At 35.6% G+C, this 13727-nt stretch overlaps 2 protein-coding genes across 3 annotated transcripts in view; both read right to left on the bottom strand.

Annotated features, from left to right (window-relative positions):
• LOC120331979 (atlastin-2-like) overlaps positions 1-13727 on the bottom strand; it is a 40940-nt gene that overhangs the window by 7013 nt on the left and 20200 nt on the right. Inside the window, exons 1-7 of one of the 2 annotated variants that reach the window (XM_078113454.1) lie at positions 6819-8864; positions 5340-5519; positions 4852-4989; positions 4306-4461; positions 3631-3690; positions 2981-3223; positions 253-324 (exon numbers count right to left, since the gene is read on the bottom strand). The exons of the other annotated variant lie outside the window; for it this stretch is intronic. Coding sequence (XP_077969580.1) covers positions 253-324; positions 2981-3223; positions 3631-3690; positions 4306-4461; positions 4852-4989; positions 5340-5486 — 816 coding nt within the window. The 5' untranslated portion in view covers positions 5487-5519; positions 6819-8864. Of the gene's footprint in view, positions 1-252; positions 325-2980; positions 3224-3630; positions 3691-4305; positions 4462-4851; positions 4990-5339; positions 5520-6818; positions 8865-13727 lie in introns of those variants that run through there. 2 annotated transcript variants of the gene reach the window in all.
• Positions 10226-13127, bottom strand: LOC120331982 (uncharacterized). The gene has a single exon (XM_039399183.2). The coding sequence runs from the start codon at positions 13050-13052 to the stop codon at positions 10860-10862; it is 2193 nt and encodes a 730-aa protein (XP_039255117.1). The 5' UTR covers positions 13053-13127; the 3' UTR covers positions 10226-10859.

The following is a 13727-nucleotide window of genomic DNA, read 5'->3' as shown; positions in this document are numbered from 1 at the left end:
ACGAAATACTCGCACAAATGTGCATGTCATACAAAATCTCCATTTTTATGGGTTTCGGAATTCTTAAAATAAAATCTGAGTTAACAGACAGGTGCGCAGCATCATTACATGAATACCTATTTCCAAAAAAAAAACTCAAAATCGCCTAAAAATGACTTACGCAATTCGGTTATTAGCCTGACGATATTTAAATCTTATCCATAAATTTGAGTGAAGTAGAGTGAGTGAGTATAAGAATATAGTATATCTTACTTCCTTGTATGTTTCGTCAAATTTGCATAGGGCTTCTGTTACAGCAATTCTATTCCTCATATTAGCAAAGGCCTGTGAAGACAAAAATGTTCATTTTTTTAAGATAATTTAAGAAATAATAATGCAGCCAATGAGAATTTAGGTAGACCCTACACAGATTAGCAAAACAAATTCAGTTGTATAGGATCTGAATATTGAAATTTCGCACTTTAATTTGTTTTCAGATAAATATCAAAATGCCAACGTCAACATGTTGATGGTACAAAATAGAAAATATTATTTTTTACTTAGCATACATTAAAAATTCCATATAATCAAATTGTATTGTACAAATAGCTTGGCTTATAGTCATCAGTTGAAACAATGGGGTTGAATTATGAATACATTGTTATAAGTATATCTTTGTATGGTTTATATCGGTGGTTCCGAAAGTGGGCGATAATAACACGCGGATTGCTGGACTCCTCCCCGCCGTAAGATAGTTCGCGTAGGGCCCGGCCCGCGATGCTTCACTGAATTATAGCGACAAATCGGCGGTTTTGACAATGTTTTAATTTTCATATTCTACGCTCGAGGAGTAGATTATATTTTTTAGGTAACAGAATTTATCGTGAGACATGTTTGGACTAGATTATATTATAACCTAGCAATTTGGAGCTACTCGTTTAACGAGTCTACATTTTAATTATAATTAGACAAATGGCAACACGCATAAAAGTTGATGCTGAATGCAGGAATTCAATGGCTCAGTAAATATTCAAATGGAGCTACTTGAGATGCAATGCAATGAGAGAATAAAATTCATATTCTATTCGAAAGATGATGCATCAATGCTTGGTTTTTATAAAAATGTATCTTCTGAAGGAAAATCTTTATCAAAATTTGATAAACGGCGCGAAAAAATTCACTCCGATGTTTGGAAGTACATATATATTTGTGCAAACAAATATTTTCAAAAATGAACATTTCAAAGAACAAGCAGAGAACTAGGTTTAGTGATGCCAATTCAAAATATATTCTAATCTTGGCTTCATTCAGTGTGCCACCGATGTCGAAAAGCTGTCAAGCGTGATGCAGCAACAAGGCAGTGTCACATTAAATATCATTTGTAATTTTTTTCTTTTAATAAGACGACTAAGTTGAGCTCACGAATTGTCGCAGTATTGGCGTGCTGTTCCGTTTTTAACTTTCGAAAAACATGTGCGCCCCCCAAGACTTGCAGCTCCTAATTTTAGCCCGCGAGTGACGAAAGGTTGGCGACCCCGGCGTAACCGCGGGTCGGTTACTTTTTTTCCCACTATCAAGTCTATGAATCTGCAACAAATAAATGGACTGGTATCCGGACCGGAGGCCGTTGTACATGATGAGGAATCGATCCATATGATGTATTTTGGTGCAGGTAATCAGACAAGTACCCGGCGACTTTTGATGAGGTACCCTTGGATTCTTTCATTTCCGACCTCTTATATGGTGGAAAAGGGTTTTCAGTCGTAACACTATTGCTATCTAAACACCGAAATCGCATTTTCATCAGTAAACGGGGTGATTTGAGATTGTGCCTGACGAAAATGTCATCAAATATTAAAAAACTCGCTGAAAACCACCAAGCTCATCCATCAGTCCATCTCTTTAAAAAACACTATGAACTACGATTTGTCTTCTTGTTTATTTGGTCTGTAGTATATTCGTTTCTGACTTTACATTTTCCTGTTGTGCCGGGAAAGATGCAGTTGTTTAAATTACTGTAGAGGGGCGATGGTACAAAAACGTTTGGGAACTACTGGTTTATATAACAATTTCTTGGAGGTTGGTGAGGCAGAAGCGATCAAACGACTCGATATTTTTATAACTTCCCGACGTTGTGAGATGGCCACTCTCCTATGTTATGTAGCATATAAAATGACCTTCAAAATAAGCCCTTATCATACTAGCTTTTGTTATTGGTTAGCGCAACGCCAAGGTTTATTGAATTATTTTCTCGTTGTGCGACGTTTTTCTATCGCAGAGGGAAGTACACGCGTGAAATGTAAGCGATATTTTATTACTTCCAAATGTCATATAACGTTCATTCTTATATTGCTGGGTAGGAAATGAGCTATTCTTCCAAACAAGACCATAACAAACATTCCAGACCTCATGGTTTACACAAAACGTCTGAAATTGCGCAAATGCGCCTAGTAGACAAAAATAGAAACACTGAATTGCAAGCATGCATTGTAATATCAAAATCGAAACGAGATATATAATCATACATAATATTTGGTACAGCAAGCGACAACAACAACATGTTGTGAAAATATTAGATTGACATGATAAAGTCAGGAGGAAAACTTTTTTTCGTATCACTCATGAGTTTTAATTTGTACTTCTTCGCATGATAATTGGATGGAGGTCAAGCTTGCAGAGTTCACTGCCAATTGATTATAAAAAGACCACTTTTCAAATTTATTACAGTTGAGGCAATTGAATGATTGGGTATTGGTGGATATAATGACTAAATGTTTTTACCTACAGAATTCCAGCTTCTATTGTAAGCTGTAAGGTAATTGCAACCCTTATAGTAGTATACCTGTTGAGACACAACTGACTAATTATTATGTGTACACATTCGAGGTAATTCGAGTGACACAAATACCCTTCAGTTGAAACATTGTTTCATTTCAAAATATGGATCTATAAATATCAAATAAAAATGTAATAACAAACAATAGACGAACTATTCACTTACTCTTATCGATGACTCATCTTTATTTCTGCCATTAAATTCTGAATTGAGGACACATGAGCCAGGGGATGGCATCAAAAAACATTTCAAGTCCTGGAATGTAGATTTTAAATTTTGCCTGACGCTATTCAACGCAGCTATGGGGACGTTTTCTTCTAGTTTCACTTTGAGATACTCTTGTCCTCCTTTCTCTCCATAGCCATATTCAAATGAATTTTGCCAATCTCGGATCAAAAATAAAAGATTCTAAAATGAAGTCGAAAAATTATGAATTGCAAATTAAGATTAAACATCAGTGTTTAAGCACCATGTCACTACTATACCAAGATAGAGTATAACCTAGTAGCTCTTTATATATCAATTGGCTTTCGTCAAAGCAAAATACAAGAGCATAGGATGAAATTGCAAATCGATGCTAATTCCGATTAAACCATTCATTACTACCAAAAGTCAAAGTCAAATTGAGTCAGAATTATTTTTCTATAAATATGCCATGATATATTAAACACCCACTTGCTATCTATAGCTAGTAATCAGATATAGATGGAAACAAAGTATCGCCACTATAATAAATGATAAGCAAAGAGTTTGCTTCATGATTTCTTATGAAAATAACGGAAGTGAGAGCAACAACTGTCAGTTAAATATCTCACCTGAAAAGGACATTCACTTCCTGGTTCAACAGATGCACTTTTAGCATATTCAGTGAAAAACTGAAATTTGGTAGTATAATAAACATTGGTATTTTAGAAATGCAAAAAATAGAACTTTGAAAGAAATCATTAAAAACCAATTCTCTGTCATAATAAATTACAATAATTTATTGCAGTTGTTATTATGACAGAGATAAAGTATATACCCATGAGTGCAGAGTTATGCTACATTAACATTATCCAGATGGTTTGTATTATCTGTATCTACATGTGTCAATATTTGAGACAAGCCATTTCGAATTCAATTCAAGTTCAAGTTTAATTTTGAGATGAACCTATATAATAGATAAAGACTAAGATATTAGTTGTATTCAATTAGTCTCAAGTCTGATTATAAAACATTTAATCTTTTAAACCTCTTTAATCACTTGAAGCATCATACACAGTGTTGAGATCAAATGTATTATTCTACAATAAGAGTTCACACATCCAGAATATTAAAAATATCATTTATTCCAGGTATTATTCCTGGTAACCAAGCAAAAAATGTAGATCATCATATCATCAATAGTTTTATTGGCACGTCCTTACTCAAGATTGAGAGGATAATCCTATTTCTGATCCCATTCTAGATCTTTATTTCCCGGAAATGTTTTAAATAAGAAATAAAAAAACCTCCAAGGATTCTAATTCTCGTTCATCTATTTGGGACTTGATATTCAGCATGAGATGTGATGTCATCAAAACTGTAAATGTAAATATTTTCATATTTGCTTCTTTTGACATGGTGTTATCAAAAAGACCCTGCGTGTCCAACAGCAATATCGAAATCTGAAAACAAAATGAAGTATTCATATCTGAGTTTTATCATTTCGAGATATCTTCATTTACTAATCATATTTAGATATAAAACCCAAACATTTTTAACTCAAAGTATCTAATTAGCTATATAAAACAGAAAGTGAGTAGTACTTTGAAGAAAAATAATGGAGGTACTGCATTTTCATTTATATCTATTATATTACTATAGATTAATATGCAGACATTTTCTTCTATCACGCCAAAATCAATGTGCGTTATAGAAAATAAATTTAAAAAGACAACAAAAAACAGAAGAAAAAAAAATACATTAGGACACAATTTAAAAGAATACTATATTAATGAAATATGATAGACTTGTTGATTATTTATGAGAAAATGGACTCAAATACAAAATCCAACCTCTTCGCCATTTCGCTCTATGGTAAAAATTTCGTTCCATATAACAATTCCCCTGGTGTGAGCTTTAGTAACTTTTCTCCATTCAATACCATCATCTGCACATTTGTCATTGTCTCCTATCCAAGCCGAATTCTTCCACTAAAAAATCGAAAAAGTAGAATAATATGACGAAGGAACATATTCCAACATCGCCTGATAATCGGCCGTTCTTTGAACACGCTTGGATACACCGCGTTCGTGGTTCGGCCATATAAATATAATATACTGAATATTATAATGAAATTTAGATGCTACTGGGCGTACGTTTTTTTCTTGAAAATCGATACATACTACGTCGGACTTTTTAACACCGGATATTATTAATACGGCAATACATTTCGCTGTCTCGATGGTCTCGATTTTCATTTAATTATTTTCATTCAGTTTCGACCAAATATATTCTAACTTAAGAACTTCCAACGCTATTATACTTTAATTGAAAAACTTACTACTTTATTTTTAAGATATCTCATCAAAATTGACATCAGAAAAGATTTTCCGGTTCTAAGTGCACCTGCGATACCAACGACTGCGAGTGGTTTGTCTTTGATCGCTGGTTGGCACAATACTTTAGACAAGGCATCCAGCATTTCCATAGCCCAATTCTAATAGGTTTACCAACTTCTGAGCTGCAAATAGAATAATAATTAAGAGAAATTTTGAAACATGGATTGATAGGTCATACATACTCGATGAAATATGTTTGTCTCGCATTTTATCACAAATTAAATATTCTTCCGATATTTTTATGAAATATGCAGCATTAAATAAGTTTCATTAAAAACGATACATTAAAATCAATCGTGTCAATATTTATCATTCTCTGCGATTTGACTGGCAAAGATGCGTCGTCGATTACGTGCCTCGGATGGATCGCATTAAGGTGTAGTAGGGCATAGTTGGTTCGTGCTCGAAAGGTCGTAATTTTGGACCCGGCCAGATTTGTCTCGTAGGTAAAAATAAATGTATTTATTTGAAGGTGGTATATGTGGGTTGCAATAGAAAACAGACACTTCATTGAATTGCTGAGTATGCTAGTGTAACCAACATGCAGAGATACGAAATAAATGATGCTTTCAATAATAAGAATAATATATATTCAAATATGATCATATTTGTGAAGGTAATACTATTTTATTGTTAAAACTATTCTGAAGCATTGTGCTGATACAATACACATGTTACTAAATTTCGATAGTTTTTGTATTATAAAGCTGCATTATATCGATATGCCTCGACAACAACAGTGAAATATGTACCAACGACGCATACATGGACATATGTGGTGCCTGGATCAAAGTGGCCTGAACACACGCCACCCGCCCTGAAATCTGTATATGCTGACGTCGATTCATGCTTGGAAGTTTAATGCGCTGAACTCATCGAATATTTAGAAAGCTGTCTGAAGAGCGGTGGTGCGCAATAAGCGCGATCGAACCGATACTACAGTTTCGATTGCGTTTGTGACTTCGACACTCTCACGACTCGTATTTTGCGCTAGCTTTATTCCTTCGGTTGATGTTATGACATGCATCCATAAACGGCGTTTAAAATTGCTTACATCTGAAACCAAATCTTTAACTGATATGGTCTTCAGAAAACAGACTCGAGCCGAGAGACACAATTGAAAACACGAAATACATACAATAAAATTGATAATGCCGAATGTCCGTACCAAAAAATAGAGAAATACTTTGTCGATGTATGTGTTAACTTTCTCTATTAATTAAGTAATCCTTCTTAGTGGAAATAGTAGACAACAACCAAAGTGCGTGAATTTTTTTTTAAGTCTTTTCACTTGTACTCCCGTCGGATGCCTTAGTTATGTCAATGGGAAAAAATGATTACTGTAATATCCAACCTATATTACATGCTTGAGTTCTGTTATAAATTGAAATGAAAAAATAAACCAATATAAGCTTGCTTACTTTTTTCCATTATGTAGATTTTTCAGTCCTCTTTTCTGTATGCTAGATAATTCATAAATGTTTGATTACCAATAAAATATATCACGGGTCACCACAGACAACAACCACAACATATAGCCAGACTGACAAAGGCAGAAAAGACGGTTCTGAACGCCTACTTGGTGAAGTTCCTTCCCGTCTGCCACACACGAATCAAATCAATGCGATTGTGCGTGCGGCGACTACACTGTTGTGGCAGAAATCGGTGCTCAGAGTTTTGCTTGATTTTTCGACCTAAATATATGCTTATTGATATTTGCTGTAAGGTAATAATAATATAATTATATATCAGGGTGGTCCAAGGTTGCGAGGTTGGCAGGCTGCAAAATATTTTGAGGATGTCTCGCGGGCCGCAGTCGGAGAAAACCCAAAATAGATCAAAACATCGCATGTTTACTACTGGTGGTATCGTCAAAGAACAACCGAGTCCGTCTGAGTTGGGACTGCGGAGTCAGCTAAACAAACTGGATTGCGTGGCGCTAAGTCAGCTCTGCGGTTTGTCACTATTGTCACATGGCCAAAGCTTGAAAATAGAGGAGTGTTTTTACTAAAATAAAGGCACAAAACGTCTCTCCAAATGAAGAGTTACTTGACGCGAGCTTAAAAAGCGCGACCCATCTTTTATCGGCTTGGTCCTGTATGCACAAGACAATCCATTCTCCTTGTACCGATCAAATGACGTCATTGGCACCGTCTTGACGTTTATAGATACAACATTGAAATTAAGTGATTTTAAGAAACACGAATCCCGACATCATGATTAGGTAGGCTTACCATACGTCCCGCTTTTTAGCGTGTTGTCCAGACAAGTCAGCCAAAAGTCCCGCTTTGGCGTTCGGCTATCCACCATAATACACGAACAATACCAATTAACATGTTTTTGTTACTGTTGTTGCTGTGCAGCGCAGCGCTAGCCCACTTGCTGGAGGTAAATGCGTTCTTTCGTTTGTTTCGTTGTTTCCCGTAACGTATAACATGTAAAATCAATAGTAATTGGTCCTGTTCTGACGTTTACGTGAATGTAACATTGAACAACGTTTTTTTGACGAAGGCGTTATCTACAGAAAAGCATGCTTGGGCGAATAAGTAAATTCTCAATGCTTGAAAACGGCAGGCTATCTTTCCTCCTTTTGCTGTGCATGAAATAATCTAAATTCGAATTATTTGTATCATAAACATCAATTCCTCTCTATTTTTCAAACTGAACCCGATATTTGGACAGAGAATATGCGCAAGAACTATCGATAGCAATATGGTCAATGAAGACAGCCGGGATGGCTTTAAATGTAGGCATATGTAGTAAAATCCAAAAATGTAAACTCACAAAATCACTGCTAAGGGATCGTTGTCTTTGGAGGCGTCCCGCTTTGAAGTCACAAAAATATGGTAACCCTAGGATTATGAAAAGGGCTATTCCCAGTTAGAATAGTTTGAAAATGACTCAAAAATGTTCTGCCAGTAAAGACAAAAATCTGCCAATGAATCAGTGCACTATAAAATTGTTTTGCGGGCCTCACGGAATGTGATGAAGTGATGTGATGAAGACAAACGATGAAGACATGACGACACGACACCGATCCAGACGACTTGACTCCTAATACAAGACTTTTTAATACCTCTCCCAAATATCCAATTGAAACCTTATATACGTATGCGCGTATGGTGATATCGATTCCATTAGGTTTATCGATTCGGGTTGGAATACTAATTAGCATCTGGTGTCATCGATCCAATTATATTTTGGGTTGGCATCTGTTGTATAATTACAACGGGCCCTTTATCGATCTAATTTATGAATTTGGAGAATTTCGAAATAAGCAATTTCCAGTCTTTTTATAAATTTTACTTCAAATAACGAATTTATCCCTAAATATATCTACGCCCTTTAGATCAGAAGGTTGCGTGTTCAAATCTCGTCGGGGTCACCATTTTAGCCAATGAAGTACACGTTGAACGTTTTTGAAGTAGATTAATATTGTAGATATACACAGAGCACAAACGATGACGACACGATACCGATCCATACGACTTGACTCCTAATACAAGACCTTTTAATACCTCTCCCAAATATCCAATTGAAACCTTATATACGTATGCGCGTATGGTGATATCGATTCCAGTAGGTTTATCGATTCGGGTTGGAATACTAATTAGCATCTGGTGTCATCGATCCAATTATATTTTGGGTTGGCATCTGTTGTATAATTACAACGGGCCCTTTATCGATCTAATTTATGAATTTGGAGAATTTCGAAATAAGCAATTTTCAGTCTTTTTATAAATTTTACTTGAAATACCGAATTTATCCCTAAAAGGGTCCCTTAGTATAACTTGATATATATATGTTCATTTTTTTCTGAGCGTTGGCGTTTTTTTAGAGGGAACTTTCTACAAAAGATCCAAGATGAATATAAAAATTCAGCATCCGCGTCGGACGCCACACCACACTCTTTAAATTGAGAAATAGTTATTACATCGCTAGAACCTATGGACTAGGTGTTTCAAGATGAGTTTGAGCAATGAGTTTAATTCCAAATTTCTTATAGTTCTTTCCTTTTGGCAAGGGGCGTAGCCAGAAATTTTCGAGGGATGGGGGAGGGGGAGCTAGCGGGTCTGAACAAACGTAAAAAAGTGTGTTTTCGTGATTCTTGAGGGTCTAGAAAGCGTTTCAATCTAAAAATTGCTATGTATGATACATAAAGATCCTTTTATTTTTTTACAATTCAAAATAGGGGGGTCTCGAGCCCCAAAACCACCCCCTGGATACGCCCCTGGTATTGACTTGAACTGTCTCAAGTCTGGCGTCAATCGGTACTTACCAAAGCCTAACGGGCCGCCATAACTCAAAATAGTATTTGCAAATATTGACAATTCAGTGGTCTCAGCAACTTGCCATCTCATCGTTGAACCTACGTTGTTTCGCGAGTTCGAATCCAGTGACGAACAATTATGCGAGGACGATTAAGTCACCGTACAAGTCCATAAACAAAGGTCGAGAAAAAAGTCGTATTTCTTACCTAGTATCAATATTTTTACATTCGCGTGCATGGAATACGATATTGCAGTTATATGAAACATAACTATTTTCCAAAAATTCTTTGCCATGAAGAATTTTCTGCCACTGGCCGAGCTCTCAACCCGTTCATGTTGGTGTTTATTGTGTGGGAAGCAAAATTCATAACAATAACTATGAAATTTTGCTTTGTAACTTTTCCCCAAATTCCAACTCTAGACTGATAGCTATCTTGCCTTATTGCCACGTAGAGAGAATAACAACGTTTGCGAAAAAACTAAGTTTGAACGTAAATCCACTTCAACATTATTATGTTGTTCAAATAAACAATAACAACGTTCATCCAATTGCTGTGAAAAGAGTATATTTCAGTAAGTTGATTAAACGGTCAATATAATATAATATTGTTTGTAATATTCATATAAACATATAACTTTAATCCTTATGTATATGTGAAAACTTGAAAATAAATTCTTACGGATATGAACAATGAAATCTATGAAATTTAATCTATAACACTATGTAATGAAATAATTAAAAAGAAAAAACACGAATCACGCGAGTTTGAAATAATTGCAATTTCACAATGAGGATTTCAAAAACTTAGAAGCATAATTCATCTAACTCGATAATCTTGGCGCTTGAAGAAATTAAATAGAGACGCGAAAGTAAGTTTAAAAACAGTACCAATTTTATACAAAGTTCACAAATTTTGTAGGCCTACTCAGTAACATAAAAGTTATAGTAATATAATTTATTGACTTTCATTTTTTTAATAGTTTACGATTTGTTTTCGCACACGATAAATCAAGAGTTTTATCGACATCACTATGTACAAAGCAGCTAAAAAGTAGTTTTGTAAATGTATGAAACTATTGAATTTGACAAACAATCATAGGAAGGTCACAAAATTATCTTTGTAATACTGATTGGTATATGATGAATATGTTTTGTCTTGTTGATTATGATTATCAGTAATTATCAACTATTCAATTTGTGATTCTATTAACTTTGTTGATATTGTAGATGTTCATAATATTTGGTGTTCTGATTCCTCCGTCATGTTCATCATTGTTTTCAAGGGGTGTACGGTGTTCACCTCGAATTACATAAGGAAAATAGACGTTTCGAGATAATGAAGGATCAAATAGGCACACGTAACGAAACTCATCAATTCTCACACCTTCTGGTTGTGGCATACCATGTTGTAAGCGTGGGGCATCTGCATTTCCAATAGGAAACGCTGCGGCTGGTGCTGCGACCCCCTCCTCGACAAGCAAGCTTTCTTTTCTAGTGGCAGATTGTTCCTCCTTCCAATGCTTCTTCTCAGATCTGCATATATGTGGCGGATAGTCATCGTCGTTGAAATACAAACCAACTTTTACTTCCTGGATAGAAGCTTTGAGCTTTGTAATGTAAAATGTTCCACTGCACACGAATTCGACATTCCAGTCGCTCATTTGTATGAGATATTCGCAAATTTTTTCAGTTGTTGCAGCCATTGAAATAATCCGCAAGTCTATAACGGAAGGAGATCCGTATGTCATAGCTAAAATCTTGACAATGGTAGCTTGATCTTCCGCTCCCCCACGATCGTCTGCGTGAATGATCTGAACACAATTTGCTACTGTTTCTTGAATATCTTTAGCGACGTCATAGTCAAATCCTTCGTCAGTCTCGCTGATACTGAATCTTTCAGGAATTGTCAAGAATTTCTTTTTTATTTTGTACCGACTTCCATCTTTATACTCTATAACAGCGCGGCCATCATCTGAAAATCCAATTAGGTTTGCGGATCGTGTCATAGCTCTGATAACCTCATCACTTGCGTCAACCTCCCTGAGTTCAGCGGCCACGTAGTTTGGCGGACCAACATCAAGATAAACTTCATCGCCCACTTCAATTTGTTTTACCTTGTTCTTGATCATTGAGTGTTTTTCAATTTCGTCCTTCGATGCTTTTTTTAACGTAGTTGAATATGCTGAGACATTCTGGTCAGAATTATATGTTATAATATAATCTAAATCATCATCAACTAGACTAAGATCGGCTGTCAGCCTCAAGTATTCAAGGAAGGCTAATGGCACATTTTTCGCATCCATGAGCATTCGAATGTTTTGTACAATTTTAATCTTAATAATGTCGCCTGGAACAAATTCAACATCCTGCTCTTCTGCTTTAAAACTTGTTTCATTTTGTCCTAACACAGAGTCAGAATTTATTCTCCAGGATTTGCCGGTGCCAAGTTGAACAACAAGTGTTCCGTCTTTGTGAATATCAATGACCACTACTTGTTTTCCCGCTATTTCACTCATATCATCGGCCCATTCACCTTTATCTTTTTGATTTTTAATCAATGTCTTGAAATGCGGAATAATTTGAACTTTTTCCCCAATTTTATACCCTCCGGCGTGTTGTATAGGTTTACATTCGATCGGTGTCTGGTCTGGGCATCGTAAAAGCAGATACGAATTTATGTCAAAGCTCATCTTTTCATCGAAAGTCACTACTATAGCTACTCTCGTCACGGCAATAACTCTGCCTTTTCTTCCTAAATATTTTATTGGAATATCATCCAGGTGTTTTTGTAGAAGTTGAACTACTTTGATATCTACTTTTGTGGTGACATAGTCATTCACTTTCCACTGTGACGACACGGGATCATCATCTTTGTCTGGTGCAATCTTTTCCAGCAGACCGACGTAGAGGGAACTGTTGCATAGTCTGGTCGGTGTGTACACAGTCACAGCATTTTCATAAACGCTTTTCAATTGGGTGACGATTCCAACACACCCGTATACATTTCTCAGCCTCGCATTCCACCCTAATGTACGATTTTGAATCGATTTAAAATCTTTCATAGAATATTTGATTTTGACTTTATCTCCGAGTCGGAAATTCCATGTTTCAGCTTCCGGAATAGGTAGCACGTTTTCTTGGCTGGAGAGTGTTAAGTCTTTGGGGACACGGCATGTCAAAATCTTTTCTGCGATTTTGTACAATTTTATTTTGCTAGCAGAATAAAGAAGATGTATAGTGCATGCAAGCTTCTCATTGTCAATGGCAATCTTTCTCGTGTCTTGGTCAGATTCCTCGTCATCACTGTCACTGTCCTCGCTTTTTGTCTCAAGCATTTCCTTAATTTTTTCTAACTTTTTTTGTTCCTTAGATGTCGATGCCATACGGATAAATTTAATTTTTTTTTTAATTCTATGCAACAATAAAAACTTTTTTTAAAGGCCTGAATATGTAGCCCCTTACGATGATTTAATATGGATGTTTGCAACAGATAATTTGAACCTAACAACAATTTTTGTTTTGACATGTGCTACAAACAAAATTAATTCATGCCATCTTGGAAATCGGGATTTATGAATAATTCTAGTTCACTGTTCTAAATTGGTTGTAACATGTTTGATACATAATTTATTATTCAAGAATTTGGTTATAATCCTTAACTTGAAGAGCTCGACGCAAGACATATATTTATTAAGAAGCTGCATAGAAACAATCGCGTTCAATTGAACTAACAATTGAGAATTGCACTGATATATATATATGAGAGCTGTATAAACACACAAGCAAGTGTCCCTGAAACCGTCATGCCGTCAATTATAAAAGAGTTTTGAATTTATTCGCAAGGTCGGATGTTTGTCATCGGAATTGTCTAATAATTTACCAGAATACAAAGAAACTTTTTAAAAAGCCTTACCGCGACCGACCTCACTAGCAGAAAGGTATTAACCAAAATTGTTCAACATCACTCCCAATAATCTACCCTTGATTTTAATGGGTTTTTCTAGTCATCTCTATTCATTTTGTTAAAAGTCTATATGTCTTGCTTAGCGCCAATTTAA

This window comes from Styela clava, chromosome 6, assembly GCF_964204865.1.
Source record: "Styela clava chromosome 6, kaStyClav1.hap1.2, whole genome shotgun sequence".
Classification (NCBI taxonomy): domain Eukaryota; kingdom Metazoa; phylum Chordata; class Ascidiacea; order Stolidobranchia; family Styelidae; genus Styela; species Styela clava.
Note: the sequence above shows the minus strand (reverse complement) of the source record. Positions and strands in the feature narration are given on the sequence as shown.

Bases quoted from the DNA above. Each gene is read 5' to 3' on its own strand.
- LOC120331982 (XM_039399183.2), bottom strand. From the start codon at position 13,052: ATGGCATCGACATCTAAGGAACAAAAAAAGTTAGAAAAAATTAAGGAA.